General features: G+C 40.6%; 1 protein-coding gene across 1 annotated transcript; it reads left to right on the forward strand.

Annotated features, from left to right (window-relative positions):
* Window positions 1-1,766: 1,766 nt before the first annotated feature.
* Window positions 1,767-17,185, forward strand: LOC128460594 (uncharacterized). Its single transcript, XM_053445839.1, has 11 exons — window positions 1,767-1,875; window positions 11,187-11,306; window positions 11,658-11,744; window positions 12,016-12,185; window positions 12,551-12,687; window positions 12,909-13,002; window positions 13,858-13,919; window positions 15,047-15,081; window positions 15,343-15,423; window positions 15,590-15,654; window positions 16,871-17,185. Exons 1-11 carry the CDS (start codon window positions 1,767-1,769, stop codon window positions 17,183-17,185), a joined length of 1,275 nt encoding a protein of 424 aa, XP_053301814.1.
* The last annotated feature ends 2,693 nt before the right edge of the window (window positions 17,186-19,878 follow it).

Here is a 19,878-nt window from a genome sequence, read left to right on the forward strand (position 1 = left end):
TCCTCTGGGATCCGACAGGGCTCAATGCAAAATCTGTTAAAAGAAATAGTTTTGGAGACTCCGCCAAAGGTCAAGTAGATGGATTAAGTGATAAAAGTCTGATGAGATAGAAGTCGACAACACAAAAGCAATATAACTGGGGTGGAGGCCTTGTCTCCTTGCAACCTTTTCAGAGGTCCTCATGAGGACAGACAGGCGCCCCAATCCAATGTGACCTTAACCAGAGTATTCTGCAACTCTGAGTTATCTGTGGCAAACTAGATCATCTCATAGGTCAGCTGATAAGAGCTTTGAATCTGTGAGGGGGTTGAAAGAATCTATGAATCATCATCATGGTCTCTTCAGTGTATGATGGTGAGTCTGCAAATGAGGAGCAGGAACACTGTGCCCTGAAGATCTGGCTTCTTCTCGTCGGGATCAAGAGATTGTTAAAATCTCCCTGCATCAAGAGTGTGCTTACAGCATGTCAGGTTGACAATTTGGTCACATCCTTACTCTGTTGAACCATTTCTTTTTTGTGTGTGTGGTTCAAAGCATGGCCCAAACTGCTCTGCACATTGTAGGGGTCATGGAAAAATGTCATATCTTCTTCTCAGTGTGAAGATCCTCATTTCCCTCAAAGGATTTTTATTTTGCCTATAGATGTAATAAGAATCTAATGTTCAACTTAAGAAGAAACTTTATCGTTTTATTGTGACCCAAACGGCTAACTAACACCAAGGTTTGAATACAAGTCCCTTAGATAAACGCTAATCTGTCTCACCAATACTTTGGTGTTAGATTATCAAACACGGTGAAACCTTCTTTCATTAAGGGGAAAATAACTTCTTCAGCAACACTAGTGTTCAAAATTAGCTGCTGGGATCTGAGAATATCTAGTCATTAGCAACTCGCAGTCATATAGAGTAAGAAATCCATAATAACATTTAATAAATACCAAGATGAAATGGGAAAGTCATTACCAAAAGCACGTTGGAATCAATCACCTATCAGCCCCAACATTTAAACCTGTTACCCATGTTAATGTTGTGGCTGATTTCTAATATTCAGTTTAGTCATTATGGGGAATGATTTGAGGATTGATGAGGCTTCAATGTAACAAAATCGTAATACTTTCTGCATGAACTTTATGTCGACTGAACTCCTCCTGAACCCGCCCAGACGGTGGTTCTGCTTATTCTACACTCAGTGTCACTCAGTGCGGTCGTGCTGCTGATAGGAGATAGAAATGAGAGGTTAACACTGTTAATATAAGATGCCAGGTGTAATACAACAGAATCCTTGTTTAAACGAAAGAAAGTAAGAAATCCTGCTCTGTTTTGTTCCACTTTTACTTTTACTAGCTGGGTGCATCTTTTTACCAGTTGCATGCTGGGATAGGGTTTACAGACACCTCACAATAAGCTATATGGAGTACTGATACATTTCCTTCACACGTCATCTATGCTCTTAACTCTTTGTGCTCCTTCTGTACTAGGACTGATTTAAATTATGCACAACGCTCCCAGACTCCTTTTAGAGTGCATGCATGATCATGCGTGGGCATGGACACGTTCTCTCCATCAGCGATCCCTGTACCCCACTCTTGTCTACTAATGAACACCGGTGGAATGAGGCGCTGTAATGGAATTACACTTTAATGTTTGCTGATTTAACGACGATAATTAATTTGATCAGTGTAATCTCCTTCTCCCAAAAATCCTTCCCCTGCGAAAAAACCACGACCTGTCAGCATCCCACCGCCGCCCGCCACAATATAGACAGCAATGGTGGCCTACTCCCCAGACAAAGCTCTCTCCCTAAATGAAGCCAAAGCAGACACGGAAGCCGCTCTGTCCCCAGACTCTCCACTGCTGGTGTTGCCCATTACCCGATGTCAGTCAATATAAGCATTTTATTTCCACTTCTCTACCCAGAGCTCCTGACACAGCCAGTTAAGTGCATCCCAAAGCACCTCTTGGGCTTGAGTGTTGCACACAAATCCACATTTAAATGAGGTGTCATCAAGCTTTAACTGTAGTATATTATCTGCCAGACTAACCGTTATATGAAACATACATGCATTCATGAAAGGCAACCAGGATGGTTATGTGAGGGGAGCCAGTTGTTTACTTTAAGGAGATATAAAGGAGGGTTAGATGACAGGCAGCATGGTTGTAAGCTAGGGTCTCCTTTAAAAATGCCCTTACCGACCCAAAATTCTCAATGAAAAATATTTGTAATACTTTAAGGTAATTGAGCAAAAACAAGATAATTATTCCCATCTTGGAGATATTTATTGCTCCAAATGTGAGATTCTTTCTCTGATAAATTTCGAATTGGAATAACTTTTTAATTTATTTAAGTAGAGGAGCTTGTTAGGTCCTTAATTAAAAGTGGAGGAATTGACTAATTTAATTGCTCTTGTAACTATTACACTGTTATATATGTGTAAGTGGCATTTTTTTTATATGTGAAGCGCTGAATTAACGTGATTCATGCTGGTCCTAACACAATGCATGCTGGTTAGAATTCTTGTCCGAGTTCATCCAGCGCTGCTCAACGCTAACAGGTCACACGATCATTGTGGAAGCGTGCCGACAGTGCAGTTGCTCTCCTCCAGCTGCAGCACCTTGGGGCCGCCTCTGTGACACGAGTCTAATGTTTTTAAAAATTTCTAATATTTCAGATCCGTTTTCTACTCCATATATCGATAAATCTAAAGTGTTCAAATATGTTTATATATATAGAGGATTGTGGGAATTTTGTATTTCTAATCTGGTGATTAATACAGAAGAAAAACGTGCTCTCTGTTTATATCCCTCCGAAGAGTATGTGATTAATTTAATTTCCTGTGTATCTACACGTCACAGGTCAGTTTACACTATATTTAATTAAATTTAACTCTCAGCTGAAAGAAATTTCTAAGTTCATTGTAAAAACATGAGAATTTCATAAACATCTGTTTAATCTACAACTTTACTCTGCCCCTGCATCATATCACGTCAGCAGATCAAGTCGGACACAGTCAGACCAAGTCAGGCTAAATCCATCTCGAACGTGCATATTGTTAAGCTGCTGGATAGTTTAATTAAACCCTACAATTGTAGAGTATCTATAGTCATCCAGTAACTACATTTTTCTCATAAATGTAGTGGTAAAACATAATTTAGAAATTCAATTTCGGGGGGTTGATGTGACAACTGATTGGTTAGGGTTCATGCCCTGAGCTGTAGGTCTCTAGTTTGGCTCCCAGCCGCCTGGACTGTTTACTGCATTATTCCTTTCCCCTCTCCCTAAGTTATATTCAGTTGAAGTACCTTACATTTGGGCATTAACGTAGGGTTGGTTATTTTTTTAAGAAACACTTTTTATCTTAATTGTTGAATCCTCCTCATTTCCTGATAGCAATCAACAATAAGGTCAGCTGAAAAAACTTAGAAAAGAACCTGGTGTCCTTGCTTTTCACAGGGTTATAACCAAAACGTCCAGTCATTTAATTCGTAGTGGACATCCAGCCTGTTCTCTCACTGCGTATCACCACTGACGCAGAGACGGGTCACGTTGAAGTAGTCTACAAGCAGTTGTCAGTCAGTGCACGTTCACATGTTTTGAGGGCGTAGCTTTGGATGAATGGAAGGCACGAGATGTATGAGTTGCATTTTTTGTTCTAATGCAGCTTGCCTTGCTGGCTTTTCTTGGATTGCCAACCCTAGCTTAAAGTGCAGTGCTTTGGTACATGTACTCTTTGGAAGGAGGATTCTGATCAGAGGAATCTCAATAAATACAGGCCTTGAATATTTCTTGTAAAAATCACATAGATACATCTTATTTTTATCAGCTTACATAATCCCTTTTAAAAAAAAAAAAAATCATCTAAGATGAATTGGATTTGCTTTGAATGGTCAACTCATCAGAATTAATTGTGATAAAAGGATTGATATAGCAGCATTCCTGGCACTGGAACAGTGACTGTAGTAGTCGTGAATATAGCATATGCATACTGATTCCTGGTGTCCTGTTTTCATTTGCATTTACAATGCAGCCGTCAAGTAGATGGTCACCCAGGAAAGTGAAATATTTGCCCCTCATCCATGCAATTGACATTGAGAGCGGCAGGCAGAGGCAAGTGGAAACAAACACTGCAAATGAGTCAGTCACATGGTAAGAACGACCTTGCTTTATGACTTAAGTGCTTCCCACCTTCTCCTGTCTGATCTGCCACTTCCATCTATCAATCTAATGATGTGGCAAAGGGCCAGGTTAATCAAGCGCAATTACTTTTGCTCTCGTTTATGACTGACAGTGATGCAGCACTGGACCGGCTTCAGTGTCAGGATGTTGGACAAACATAAGGAAATACAGAAACATTTGTAGGGACTTATCTTCCCCTTTTCCGCCCTGGAAAATAAATGGCGGTTCTGTACCAAAGGATATTTGAACTGATTGTTTTGCTGTGATGTAGCTTCTTAAAGTCACTCAGCTGTCACCAGTCACCTGCTGTTTAACTACAACATCACAGCACATTGCAATGAGGCTACAACTACTGTCAGTGTTTCCGCTGGCAACTTTTCTGCATGGCGGCTGGCCACACCAATATCCTGCAGCCATGGCCACAAAAAAAACAATCAATCCAAACAATAAATCATCTTATCCAATGTCGTGGTGACCCCCATCCTCCTCGCCCCTGGTGCAGTGCATGCATTATGGAGTTCATTTGGTTAATGGTACTAATAGTCTCTATTGCACTGTCATTTAACAGTGTAAAGCTTAGGTAGGTAAACAGAGCAGGTATTTAGTCAGGTGGGGGACGTGGGAGCTCTCCTTACTCTCTTAGGTCCATGCTTTTAGTTTATCTATGATCCCGGGTTCTTTGGTCACATATGCGACCAAAAATCTGTGGAAAATATTCCTTGGTCACACCGATGCGCCTAACATTTTAGGTGTGTTTGTGTATTTAAGCGAGTCTTTATGCCTCTCATCTCCTCTCCTGTGAGTCTGGGAACAAGGCAGACCTTCCACCCACACACTGAACACTGGATGCCGGAGTTGTAAAATGCTTTTACCTGAAATAACAAAAAATTCCTATTTCCAGAAGAAATGTTCAAAATGACTGGTTTAGTCTTTAATAATGTATTTTAAAAGCCTCTTATATTATCTTTTGCTTAAAATCGTCATTTTAAAAGTAACTTAAGCTTTCAAATAAATTGAATGGGGTAGACTGAAGGCTGTTCAGGTGAGGATTTGGGAAGGACAACAGCTGACCGTCCCCCTCCTGCCTGGGTGATGAAGAGGGAGGGGAAACTGTATTCTGATTCTTCACTCCACTGGTCACACCGAGCATGGTTCATTGCAAAAACTCATGGTTTGCGGCAGGGCGGCACAGACCTCCTTCAAGACTTTATTGATCAGTCGGGTGGACGTGATGTTGCTGTTCTCTCTCAGGGTGTCCATCGATGTTGCTGTCATCCTTATCAGATGGCTCAGTTTGGTACAGCCAGCTTGTCTGAGGTTGGCTCTGACTGCAGTATTTCAGACCTCATAAAGTTGTTAATGAACAGAGGGGCCTCAAACAGGAACAATCCAGGTGTCACATTATTTTCTTGTGTGAAACGAAATGTCTGCCATGCCTCTATCACCGATTTGTAGAATGGGGTCAGTCCGGTGAGATCCATATCATCAGATCGTAATAAGAAAAGACGCTTGTTATACCCTGAGCTATCAGCTCTCTTCAGCAGCAGACGAACTGCATCACACCATCAGGCCACAGCTATATAGTTGTCTATGTGCTGCCCGAAGTTGAAAAGCAGCAATTTTGGCCTGGATGTCTACCAGTCCCTGTCCTCCTTCAACCACGGGCAGATAGAGGACTGTTGCCTGAACCTAGTGTTTACCAGACCAGAAAAAGTTCAGTATGGCTCTTTGTATTTCATCCAGTAGTCCTATTGGTGGCGTCAGTGCCGTAAGTCTATGCCAGAGAGTTGAGGATACCAAGCTGCCGGCAACCAAAGCTCTTCCCCTATATGACAGCTGGGGTAGCAACCATTTCCATTTATGCAACCAAGCACAGACTTTCTCCTTCACTCCCTCCCAGTTTTTTGTAAGAAACCCTTCATTTCCCCAAAACGTTCAATCCCTCCTTCCCCCACTCAAGACCATCAGGCAGACCTGGTACTCCCTGACCTCTCCACTGTCCCACCAACAAATCGTCACTCTGAAACAATGAGGGAATAGTCATGATCTGGGAAACTAGGCAGCGAGAGACCACTGATCTTACCCCTCAACCTGCACACCAAGCACTCAATGGCCAGACTATATAGCTGCCCAGAAATTGGACAGCCTGTCTTATCCCTCGCTGTACAGGGATTGTTCGACTCAGCCCTGTCCCCATCTTTATCATGCATTGTGCACTGTTATATAATAGACTGAGCCATGCCAGAAACCCATCACCTAAGCTAAAAGCTCTGATTGTGGCGAATAAATAAGTGGGATCTCCCCGATCAAAAGCTTTCTTTTGATCTAAGGAAACAATGCCACAATCGAAATAATAGTTTTTACTTAAATCATACATCGTATAAGAAAAATACTGTCCATGATTGTCCGATCTGGTACGCAGTACGTTTGGTCTCTATGGACAATCATCTCCAAAATGTTTTTAAGTCTATTGGCTTCGAAAGCACCTTATAATCCGTGCACAGGAGAGCAACGGGCCTCCAGTTCTTGAGTAAGGCCAAATCTCCTTTCTTTGGCAGCAGGGAAATGACCGCTCGCTGACAAGAAACAAGAAGTGATCCTGTTCTCAGGCACTCCAAGAAGACACCATGCAGGTCCGGACCAATGATGCTCCAGAACCTCCTTAGAAGATAATTGGAGAGACCATCCATTCCTGGTGCTCGTCCTAATGCCATCTGGTTTACAACTTCTGTCAGCTCCTGTAGAGTTAGTTCAGAGTCAAGGGCATCTTTCTCCTCTTGGCTAAGTTGCGGTAGTCCCTGCAGCAGCTCCTCACAGCACTCCATGCTGCAACTTTCTGCACCAAACAGGTCGGTGTAAAAAACTGACGCATGACTCCTTATCTCCCCTGGGCTGGTGGTTATTCTGCCCCCCTGGGAGTTCTAAGGCAGTTGGCGCATCCATGTCTTTTAGATGAAGCAACTGAGACATTACCAGAGCTCCCTTAACCCTCTCCTGCAGGTATGAGTAAAATTTCAACTTTTTTTCTTTCAGTAACGTTTGACCTGTGGTGGTTTCTGCAACTAAGCCCTCTATGTTTGTAATACTGGCCTCTAGTTCTTGAATGACTGCCTTAGATGTTGCAGTGGAGTAGGAGGTGTATTGTTGGCAAAACACACAAATTTGTGCCTTGCCTATCTCCCACCAGAGCTTTAAAGAACTGAAATCAGGTTTTTTATTTTTCCACTACTTCCAAAAGAGCTCAAAGGCTTGACAGAAAGCAGTGTCCTGCAACAGTTTGTTATTGAAACACCAGTAGGACTTTACCATCTCCCCTGGTGAAATGACTAAGTCTATACTAACTAAATGATGGTCTGTAAAACCAACAGGGCTTATGCTGCTGTGACTAAGTCTGGATCTAAGGTTTTGTGATATGAGAAACATGTCAAGTCTGAATGCAGTCCCATTGTTATCTCTGACCCTCAACCATGAATACTGTGTGGCTTGCGGATGCTTGATCCTCCAAGTGTCAATCAGATCTTGATGAGACTATTAAGGGTCTGTGATGACTGTGATGAGGTTCCTCACTGGCCTGGCCCAGAGTAAAGTTCAAAGCACAGTTGAAATCTCAATAGATAATTAACTGATCAGATGATAATTTTAAGTTCATTTTCTAGTAAATAAAAAAAGCAGACTCTCTCTGAACCTTGATTGGGGGCATATACGTTCATGAAAACAAACATTGCACTTTCTATTTCTGCCCAAACTATTAACAGCCGCCCCTTTACTACTTCTGAATGGATATGATGGTTGCATTTATTGTTGTTGTGAACAGGACAGCTACTCCTGCACAAAGGTTAGAGCCATGGCTAAGGGCATGACAACCCTGCCACGATAAACCCCAGTCTACTTCAGCTTTAGTTGTCGTAAGTGTCTCTTGCAACAATAACACATTAATGGAGCTATTACTGCTCTTTTTTTACTGTCTCTTCCTCCATTGATGTTTAGCGATCCTGCTTCTAATTTCCTCACAGAAAAATCAGAGCAGAGAAATGGACAGGAAAAATATAGGAGTCAGTTAAGAAAGGAGAAACGACATATGATGCATGATCATTTTGATGTACTCCTCATCTTCGGGTTGCTGTTTGTGCGGACACGAGAAGCATTTATGTCCAACATCTCCACATTCAACACATTTAAGGCTCCCAGAGCTGGCGTTCACCATGTAGTGACCGTCACCATACTTCACTCTGAAGGACACCTCCAGAGTGTTTCGTGGGTGAGTCAAGGAATATGAAATCCTGTCGCCTCAGGGACCGCACGTGCTTCACTTTGGGACCTCACAACCTGCCAGAAAATTTTCCGAACCTGCGGAGCTCGGATTGTAAGAGCTCGTTTGGTATGAACCGCGGAACTCCAGAGACCGTGATCCACGTTTAGGGCACAGACAGCGGGGAAACCTGCACGAAACCATCCCTAATATACAGGCCACTTTCTATCAGCTGGTACACCCGGCGTTCTTCTTTTAAAAACACCACCACTACTTTGTTCATCCTGGAGGCGAAAACTAAATATCTGTTCGCCCACAGCCAGCAGGACCTAATCCACACTAATGTCATTTTCCGGCGGGACTATCCTCAATCCCTCCCGGATTGACGCCATTCCTCCAGAGACCACCGACAAAACTAGTGGTCTCCTGGTTGATACTCAAAACGATATTAAAGAGAAAAACGTACCTGTTCATGCAAAGATGAGATGAGAAAGGACAAGGAAATACCTGTAAACGAATCGAACAATAAGTTATGAGATTTTGGTCCCCCCCCCAATGTTCACTTCAGGATTACGGCCTTGATTAAGTGGTTTATAAGGAAGAACAAAATCTCAGACAAACATTTAAGTTTTAGATCAGGGGTGTCAAACATACGGCCCGCCAGGGGGTCCAGCTCGGCCCGCCGGATGCAAGGAATGCTCTAAATAAAAAATGTGTCAATTATTATCGTATCAGGCCAGCATGAAATACCAGGAGCGGAAATGTGTGTGTGTGTCTCCAGACAGCACACACACACAGGCCCCTGGGCTCCGCCCCCACTCTCTCGCTCAGAAACACACACATGAGATCAGAGCTCATTCCCGTGAAGCAGCCTGTCAGGGACAAACAAGACACAGTGTTCAAAAAACAAGTTGAAAAGAAAGTATGATGAAGCCTGTCTTGCTCTTTGGTTCACAGTGAATGAAGGAGGAGAGACCAGTGTGTATTGTTGGTCTGAAAACTCTGGCAGCTGACAGTAAGGGACCCAACAAATTAAGAAGACACTTTGTAACAAAGCGATTATAATTTAATAAATGTTTTCTCTATTTTTGAAAAAGTACAGACTGATGGAGGAATAGATGTCACCAAAAGTACTTCAATTAAGTTGAATTTAAGCAACGTTTAAAAAACAGATTAACAGAAATAAATGTTGCATGTTTTAATATTTCTGTTTCCTACCATTATTGTTGTGGAAATCATTGTGAGAAATAATTAACATTGACGTGATCAGACAGTCTCTTCACATATATTATTACTATTATTAAAAGGTGATCTTTGCAACTTTGTTATTCAGGAAGTTTGTATCAAACAAGTAGCCCTTCGTACTACTCAGTACCTTTGAAGTAGCTCTCAGTTTCAAAAATGTTGGTGACCCCTGCTCTAGACCATCGGTTCCCAAACTGGGGTCGGGGTACACAGCAAAATCTGAAGTGTTGTTTTTTCAGTGTTCATATTTTTGAGTTGGTGGGTGTTGATTTTGGAGTTGTTTTAACACCTGTAGTGATCAAAAAGCTATGCGAGCGTTGTCAATCAAGCTAGTTAAATGTTAACACCTGTGACTAAGTTAGATTCACTTCAGGTGGAGTTGATCACAACATCCGGTTTGGACGCACGCGCCTTTTTCATTTACGTCGTTTGGTGACAGGAGGAGACGGCAAAGAACGTGTGTGGATTTTATGGCTTAAACAAGGTAAGAACCGAATATATTTACTTCTACATGATGGTAATCGCTGTATGAAGTCGTGATAACATACTATGGGGTGTGAAGTGACTGAATTGTCATTGAAGCTGGTTTAGGCAAGTGTCGTTTGCTGGCGAGAAGTAGTTGCTTAACTCAAAGTAAAAGAAATGAAATTAAATGTACTAAGGTGACCTGAAGTGGATTATTATTATTAAATTATTTTTTAGTCAAATTTAAAACTGCGCAACTGTGTGTGTGGGGGCGGCGGCATCGTAGTTTAATCTCCGTTTAATCAGGCACGGACATCACCCGTTTATCATTCACACAAACCCACAACTACACACTATCCCTGATATAGGCCTACGTGTTCACACTCACTGAAAATACACCGTTTGAGTCAGGCAAGGCAAGGCACATGCAAAAGACAGAAGTGATGGATTTGCGGCTCTTTGAAGGGAGTCGGAGCTTATGGCTCTGTTCCTTTCCAAGAGCCCTTTAGTTATTTTTTACAATGTAAAGATGATAAGTAGCCACGAATGGCTACTCATGTGGCTATTTAAGATAAGATGTTAAATGAACGACTCAAATAAATCGGTTCCCCTCGTTCATAAAGAGCTGTTGAAAAAAATCGGGTCGTTCGTGAACGTCACATCACGAGCAGGATGCAGAAATGCAGCGGACATCTCGCCGCCTGCTCCGTGTTGGACGTTAAACACGTTACAATTCATAAGAGACTCGGTTTGTTGGTTTTGTTTTGTTTGCTTCAGTGCTGTTTGTTGCATCACTTTCCTACAGAGACCACATCTCAGTCTAAAAAATGAATGCCTTGCACCTGATGAAGTTTAACAGCCACATTTCTATGTGGCTATTTTGGTTTTCAAAAAAAGCTTTTTGTAATGTACACACTGGTGTTGGTAATGACCAAAAGTTAAAAAGTAGAGCTATTCAACATTTATATTCACAAATGCAAATCACTTACTGCACCTTAAGATCAGCATCATGTATCTTTTTTTTTAATCTGTTTTCATGATTATCTTCCTACAGTCAAATACAAGTTTGGGCTTCCTGATGCTACTGAACTTGATGCTTTTGATGAAACCAACACAGTAGTTGAGGAAGACATCTTTTCTCAACTGGTAGAGGCCAGTCCGGATATGCCTGACAGTGCGTGACAGAATTCCTGATGCTGGTAGGTACATTTCTGTTATCCATAAATCGCAAAAAAAATTGGTTAAGTCACCATCAGTGAAAAGTGAGGAGTAACTTACTTTTGATATTCATTAGAACATAATCATCATTTAGAATTGGCCAAATCAATCGGGTATGAAAAAAAACTTCTGGCATAAGTCTATGATTATACTATTTTATTTCATGACAATAGCTGTGTTTAGTAGGGTTAAGTGTAATCCTTTATAATAAATACTGTATTCTTTACTCCATCTTATATTTGAAAAAGTGTGTGTAGTTATTTTTTGTAACCTGATTCTGGTCACATGAAATCTATTAACTACCCAGCTCAGACACTGGAGGAAGACATCATTCTTGAGATACAGATTGATCCTGGTCCAAATCCAACAACACAAGATGACATTTCAGAGGACGGTATGTCTCATTTTAAAATCAGTTGTAATCAATGTTTAGGGTTTTTCTGCTTCACAAATATCAGTTGAGATCTCATGTCTCTGCCTTGACTACTGTAACAAAGTAGATTATCAAAAAATTATATTTAAAAGAAAGATCTGTATCTAACTGCAAAAATGGTTTGAAAATGTGGGATCAGGTTTGATTTTAACCAGTGTCCGGGCAACCACCAAATGCTACATTTTCAGGCATGTCAGTTATGTTTTATTTCTTTTAGACTTCTCTCCTTTAGATCATTCAACATCATCCTCCCTCACGGATACCAACACATCACTGTCTTCAAGTGACAATGACCCCTCTAGTCGAATAGAAAATGGGATTCCTATAGGCAGACGTACATCCAGCTCTGAAGTCATACCCAGGCCTGCCACAGAGGTTTCTGAGTCAGAGGCTGCAAAACAGGTACTCAAGGGCAGCATATGTAATTTATGTTGTTGACCATGATTAAGTGTCATACTAAATGAGTTTCTCAGAGTATTTGTGAAATTTAGAGTGATTGGGATTGGCTAATAGCTCTGCACTTAGTAATCTAAGGCAGATAAGAAACAACATTGTTGCATCACAAATCCTATTGCACTTGCATAATCAGTTAAACAATTGGCTAGATTTTATTTGCTGAAATTGCTGATCCATTTTTATGTGTGAGTAACCCTCCTGAACCAGTGATTTTAACTTTTACTCTTAATCTTGTGGTATATTGTTAAAATGATTTTATCCTGAAAGACTGATTTGTACACTGAAAACTTTATTTTCCCTTACACAAATAGATGGTAAAAAATGCCTTGCTTTGCAAACCTGGGGGTGAGGATGTCATCGAAGAGTACAAGGCAGAAAAGTCACTCACTCACAGCACCCGGAGAAAGCTTGTCAACTTATTGGCTAGCCATATGACTGAGAGCCATAGGTGAGTGTTAAGTGAATTGTTAGATTGTAAACATTATATTAAGAAAGATTAAAATGAATTTTCAAAATACATTGCATTGAATTAACATAGTAAGTGGGGCATTTTTCAGTTGTATGTTTTTGCATTTTAAGAATATGGTCTTTACTTGTTTATATGAGCAGTATCATCAGATAACATCTATTGGGGTTTGATGCAGTATTAGCTGAATGTTGTTTCTAAAGGAGGATGCCTTCCCGTAAACATAAGGAGAAGTATGCCCTGGGAATCATAACACTCTTTCCTTCACTAAAGGATCCCTTTTCTCCAAAAGGTTATGTAAGTTTAAAAAATGATTACTTCCAGAAAACATACCAGTTTTACTGACAGTGGTTTTGTGATTTTATTAAAATGATTGCTGCATCACAGATACTTATCAAAATAGTGTTGACATTCCTACATTCTTGTATTTGTAAAAAATAATTGACACCACCTACATCTAACAAAATAGTTGAAACTTGAATATGCTACAAAGTTCAACTCTGCCATAAAGATTGTCATTAGGATGCAAAATGACATCAAATGAGTGAAAATGCTCTGTCTTGCAGTAGAAATTAATTCGGTCAATAGGGCACTACACATGGATTAGAAAATGGCAAACCTACTTTAAAGTGATTGTCCTTTCAATACTGTTACCACATTTTTTGTAAAATCAATTAAGACTTTTGTAATGATGTTTTGTAAATATCTTAACAGGAGCACTTCTATGATGCGGAGAAAGGCACTGGATATTTAGCATGGCGCCTTAAGACTATGTCCAGGAATACGGTAAAAAGACCAGCCAAAATAGCTACAGTGGCTCAAGAACAAGGACCAAAGGGGCGAAGATTGGCAGCCACTTTGCCTGAGCAGCTTGATGGAGATGCCTGCAGAGAAGCCATATCATTTCTCACTCACTCTCAGGATGAAGCAAGTGTGTTTCAGAAGATGAAGATGACCTTTCAATATCGCCAAGACCTAGTGCATGACCCACAGAGAACCACAGATGTCTTTAAAACATTTCCACGTTTTTTAGATGTCAAAGGACTGGTGAGTTGTCCATTTCATTTATTTACACTTCATTGTTTTGTTGCTCGATTTTACAATACTGACCTTTTTGAATTTTGTGTATTTATATGCTTAAATGATCAACAGCTGAATCAAGACTTCCTTCTACTGTTTGGAGCTGAAACAGCCTCTTTCAGGTCCAAGGTTATGTTGTGCAATAGTGCTTAAAAAGTGTTACCATAGAATGGTGTGCCTTTAGGCACTCAATAAATTTGGTTATCAAAATAAAATGTAAAACATTAATATTTAAAATATTAATATTAAATCATAACTTTAATTGGTTAAAGTTCTCACGGGGCACCACCCTTCATAGAAGGGAAAAGATAGCCAATTTATTGATTAAGATCAGTCTCATTTAGATCTAGTTCAATTAGAAATCTCAATATTTTACCATTAAAGATTATATAATGAACAATGAAGGTTTATGGAGTTCTTAACAGTGTAACAGTTGGCAAGATTCACTTATGCAATATTAATGACAGAACATTTGTGAAAGAAGAACATTTATTATGAACATAATAAAGTATAAAAACACAAATTACTAAACAATCAAACTAACTAACAAGGAAGTGTGTGAGTGTGTGTGTGTGTGAATGTAAATTAGCATGCTTTAAAAATGGTCCCTAAGATAAGAGCCCCCCCCCCCTTCTTCTGAGGTTGCTTTATGGGGGTAGGTTTAACTAGTCGGAGACTATGCGTGTGTCTGTGTAGATGTTAATCAGATAATGCAAGAGTCAGAGAGACCTACAAAGGAGGCCTATGAAGGGCCTAACTAACAATTACTTTCAAATAACTTGTTGCCACAATATCACAACACATATCAAACTTATAAACACACACCGATCAAATAAACAGTCTTGCTTAGCGTAGTATAATTATTAAGCCCAGATTATGTTACCAGTCCGAGGGAAAGGGGAAGAGTAGTTGCAGTCCAGTTGCAGTTCTGTGACGTCTCCTGGGTTTGTGGTCGTAGAGTTCTGCATTCGCGATTCTGTCGAGCCGTGTGCTCAGATGCTGGTTGAAGTTCTCCTGCAGGACATCGCGTCGCTACGAGGAGTTTTGTAGAGCTTGAAGGGCGAGGAGATTTCCTTGAGAGGGGTGAGCTGGGAGCTGCACCTCTGACCTCCGGTTGTGGGTTGGATAGAGAAGGAAGCTGGATCAGCCAGGCCCCCCCCTTGGCGATGTAGGAGAGAGAGGCTGTAGCAGCCTTCCGTCCTTGGAGGGATGAGAGAAGAGAGAAGCCTTCCGCCCTCGGGAGGATTGGAGAAAGAGAGAGAGAGAGAGGGGAGACCTCTCCTTATATTGGCCCCGGTGACCTCACAGGTCTTGGACCAGAGTGACCAATAGGAGTGACCCCCCAGGTTCTTGACACCTTTGTGTGATATTGCCCAAATCCCAGGACATGCAGCATCCTGTTACATCCTCTGGGAGACTGAGTTCCTTGACTGTCTAAAGACAAAGGGAACATGTGGCACTCTGGGAGACTGAGTTCACTCCAGAACATGCGGCTCCCTTGTTTCAAGTTTGACTGAAGGGAGGCCTGTGGTTTGCACAAAAACCATGTCCCAACAGTTATCAATGAGGCCAAACACCTGACTCAGTCAATTGAGCTGAGCCAACTTCTAAAAGCTGCTGAGAAACTGACAGTTAGCTGTAAGCTAATCAACATTATTGATTTTTATTCCTAACAGCAAGTGCTGGTTACTTTGTGCATTCTAACTTGATACTAATGGCTTGTTTCACCTCATTTTCATCCTGATAGCCTGGGAAAGTGACATGGTTTCTCTGCTGCTGCTCCTCCATGTCCTGCCACCCACAGCTGGACGGAAGAGGACCAAGATAAGCCCCAGTAATGCAGTGGACAAAATGTTGCACTTTCACAAGGTATTAGAGATGAGCCGGATACTCGGCTGAAACGAGTATCCGGTACGGATAAAGCACTTTTGCCGAGCACGAGTATTATACGAGTAATACGAGTCGATATCTGTGCTCGGACTGAATGAAAATCCTCACACAGCGCCCCCTTGTCCTCCCCTTCACACACCGCTCTGCTCACTCACTCACAGAACAGCTCTCTGTCTCTCAGTCACTCAGGTTCGCGGGTCTTTTCCGTTAACGTTTAGGGTTTCTTCAGCTTGAAGTTTGTTTTTATTTCAGTTTGTACTTACTTATTAACCAGTAGAGTTCTGTTAAACGTGGGTTCGTTCAGACGTGGTGCTGGTAGAAAGCGACTCGCATTGCGTCTCTGCCTGTCGGAGATTTTTTTTTAAACAGTTTTTTTTTTTTTACTTCACGCATTGAGTGTCTGACACTTTCTAGGTAGTAGTGGTATAAAAAATATTACAAATTAAGCTACACACACACACACACCTGGTGTGGAAATGAATTTAAAAAAAATTAATAGTTAAAATTTCATAGTTAAAAAAGAAAGTTATGTTGAGTATGAAAACACTTATTACATTTCACTTCATAATTGCAACAGCATGTGTTGTATTCATTGTTGCAAAACTTGTTCTGTAAATAGTTTGTTTGCTATTGTGATCAAAATCATTGATCTGAAGCTCAATGCTGATGTCCTGTAATAGTTTTCTAATCAGCAATAAATATAACAATTTCTGATCAACCCATATCAATTGCATGCTTAAAATAACATACTGGTTAAAGCCCCGCCCGTTTCAAGACAACCCGGCCTACTTCCGGGTTAAATCCAACCCACTTCCAGGTTAAATCACTACCACTTCCGGGTTAGGCCCCGCCCACTCCGAGTACGGATACTTCATATGGTTAACAGATACAGATACAGATAATGCTGTACTCGCTCATCCCTACAAGGTATGCATGTCTTCTTCTTTTTTTATCCAATTAGCCAGTATTTTATATGTATAAACGCAATTTGAAATTACTTGGAAAGGCATAGTCAAACAAAAGGACTAAACTGAACGTCTTCACGTTGGCTACAATTCCTCAACAGCGAGGACTTCTTTGAGACACACACACAGAGCGTTTGCCATGGCTTGTTTAACAACTCAACTTTTCTGGTGTACAGACCCAAGCAGGCGAAAACTTGACAGTGTAAGATGTTGTATCTTTCTGTTTTCAGTCATGCTGCAGCTTGGATGAACACCTTCGGAGAAGAGATGGTAGACAACCATACTTCCTTGCTGTTGGTCGAACCAGGAACAGGATTGACACTTTCTACATTGTTGTGGACAAACAGCTCATCCCCTGCCAATCCACTAGCTTGTTGGGTGCATTTGATGAACTGTTTAAATCCCACTACTTGTTCAACCTGTCGTACGATGAGTACCTGGGCCAGGTCTTCACCTTTGTTCAAACAACAGTCTACAATATCGATGTAGCAACAACAAATGAGTCTCCTAGAGTTCGTGAGTTTCGTGCTATAGTCTTCAACTAAAGTACTTAAATGTTTAAGTGTTTCATTTGTCAAGCTGTGCATGTTCCCTGCCAGTCCTTGATCTCTAATCTAAGACTTGATCACAGTTTTTATCCTAGCACCAGGTTTGAGTTAGTTTGTGCACAAGATCGTTGTAGGCGTCAGTTTTCAACATATTCAGGTTTCAAAAAACATTTAATTAGTTCTCATGAGAACGATTCTTGTCAAAGTAGAAATGCAGCAAGGCCAGAGTCATTTCAAACTAATTTCCACATGCTCCAAGATACCTCAGAAGTTGCTGGAACAAGTGTCAGAGTGTTTGGATGGATCAGGTCAAAGAAACCAAGAAAATACAGAAAATATTTGTGCTTCAATTATTGCTAAACTACAAGGAAGTGGCATAGCAAATAGTGTTGTTTCATCAGTTGTTGGTGATTTGGAAGAACTTGCTAGTGGACTGCACTCTCAGGTTAAGCAGCAAGTACTGTCTGCTGTGCCTAAAGATAATCCTGTAAGAGCTACATTGGAAAAAGATCTGCAGACTTTTGAAAACCCATTTATTAACTTCAGTACTGAAAGTAAAAGACTGAATTATTTCAACAAAAAATGGGGTGTTGTGGAGCCAGTCGAAAGAGTTCTAGGAATTCGATTTGATACAAGGCGAAATAAACAAACAGGTACTTATGATCAAGTCCCAGTGAACGATACATTTGTTTACATACCAATTTTGGAAACAATAAAATTCATGTGCCGAAATGCGGATATTTGTAAACTGCTTGGGGAAACTTGTATATCAAGACCTGACAGATACGAAGACTTTTGTGATGGAAGTTATTCTAAGACACACCCATTGTTCTCTAAACACCCGAATTCTTTACAAATCCAGTCGTTTTATGACGACTTTGAGACTGCTAACCCACTAGGTTCAAAACGTGGTTTTCACAAAATAGGTGCTCTGTATTTTATCCTCAGAAATCTGCCACCAAAGTCTAACTGCATTGATGAATATTCATTTGGTTACATTGTTTCACTCTGAAGATTTGAAAAAATATGGCTTTAATCCTATTCTAGAGCCACTGATTAATGACATCAAAACACTTGAGAGTTGTGGCCTTGATTTGCCATTTTCTGCTGAAAAAGTCCATGGCACTATATGTCAGATAACTGAGGACAATTTAGGGATGCACGCAATTCTGGGATTTACAGAATCTTTCAGTGGACGTTATTTTTGTCGTTTATGTTTGATAAAAAAAGAGGATGCCCAGAATGTTTACAATGAGGATGACCCCAAGATAATCTTGCGTGGAAAGGAACTTTTTGAAATGCACTGTAATGAGTTGCAGTCAGACCCACAGAAGTTATCTGTGTTTGGTTTAAAAAATAATTCTATTCTTAACAGCCTACAGTTCTTTCATGTTTGTCATAATTTTTCTTTGAACATTATGCATGACATTCTTGAAGGTGTGGCTCAGTATGAGCTGAAGTTACTGTTGGAATATCTCTCAGAAAAGGTTTTGTCGAAACCTGATCTGTGGTCTAGAATTTATGCCTTTGACTATGGGTATGTGAAGCGCAAAAATCTACCTACAAGGATTAACTTGGACAGTAGTGGCAATAATATAGGGCTAAATTCCATTCAGACTCTTTGTCTTGTAAGAAACATTCCTCTGCTTTTTGGTGACATTGTGCCAGAAGGAAACCAAAACTGGTTTTTGCTGCTGCTTTTACTGCAGATAATCAACATTATATTTTCTCCATCTGTTACACTTGGCATGACTGTACTTCTTAAGCATTTGATAATGGAACATCATGAGTTCTGTATTTCTGTAGTTCAAAGATCTGTATCCCGATAGAAACCTGATCCCAAAACATCACTTTATGATACACTACCCATCTTGTATCCGGAAAATTGGACCACTAATACATATGTGGAGCATGAGATTTGAGGCGAAACACAGGATTTTTAAAAATACTCTTAAAAACTTCAAAAGTCTATTGCATGTCATTGGGAGACATCACATTCAAAATGTATTGAGTATGGACCAATGAAATCTATTTATGTGGACAATGAGGACTATGGCGATGTGTTGGCCCTAGCTTGGTGAGTCTGTATCACAAGATATCCATGCAACTAACTGGGTTACAATCAGTGGGACAGAGTACAGGGCAGGACTAATAATTTGCAGTGAGATTGAACATGAAATGCCTGTGTTTTGCAGAATAGAAAAAATAATTGCTGACAGTGTTATCTCCTTCCTTGTAAACAAGCTTGTGGTTGACCATTTCAATGAACATTTTCATGCTTACAAAGTATTTGAAAGTAATGACAAAGATATTGTTAAAGCAGATAGAAAAAAAGGGGGGGGGGGGGGGGTACAAAGCTATTATGCTATGATTTTTCTGGTCTGGCCCACTTGAGATCAAAGTTGGCAGTATGTGGCCCTTTAACTAATATGAGTTTGACACCCCGGTTTTAGATCATGCCACAAGCATAAAACAGGTGCCCTGTTTCTATAATAATGCGGTTCTACATTTGTGAAACTACATAGGTACTTCACTTGTAATTGTCCAATGGCAAAGAGTAGCAAAGGAAACACTGGTTCATCATTTATGCAAGGAAAGAAGATCAGAAAGGAAGCATTAAGCTCTTTTCCCCAGCAATGAGAGAATTAGACCAGTTCTTATTATGCCATCAGCATCATCATCACCACTGG

The sequence above is a fragment of the Pleuronectes platessa genome, chromosome 17 (assembly GCF_947347685.1).
Source record: "Pleuronectes platessa chromosome 17, fPlePla1.1, whole genome shotgun sequence".
In the NCBI taxonomy this organism is placed as follows: Eukaryota; Metazoa; Chordata; class Actinopteri; order Pleuronectiformes; family Pleuronectidae; genus Pleuronectes; species Pleuronectes platessa.

Excerpts from the sequence above, each read along its gene's own strand:
- LOC128460594 (XM_053445839.1), top strand. The coding sequence starts at position 1,767 with ATGGTGGCCTACTCCCCAGACAAAGCTCTCTCCCTAAATGAAGCCAAA. Across the intron at positions 11,307-11,657 it reads CAGTCCGGATATGCCTGACA|CTCAGACACTGGAGGAAGAC; the intron begins GTGCGTGACAGA and ends TTAACTACCCAG. Across the intron at positions 15,655-16,870 it reads AAATGTTGCACTTTCACAAG|TCATGCTGCAGCTTGGATGA; the intron begins GTATTAGAGATG and ends TTCTGTTTTCAG.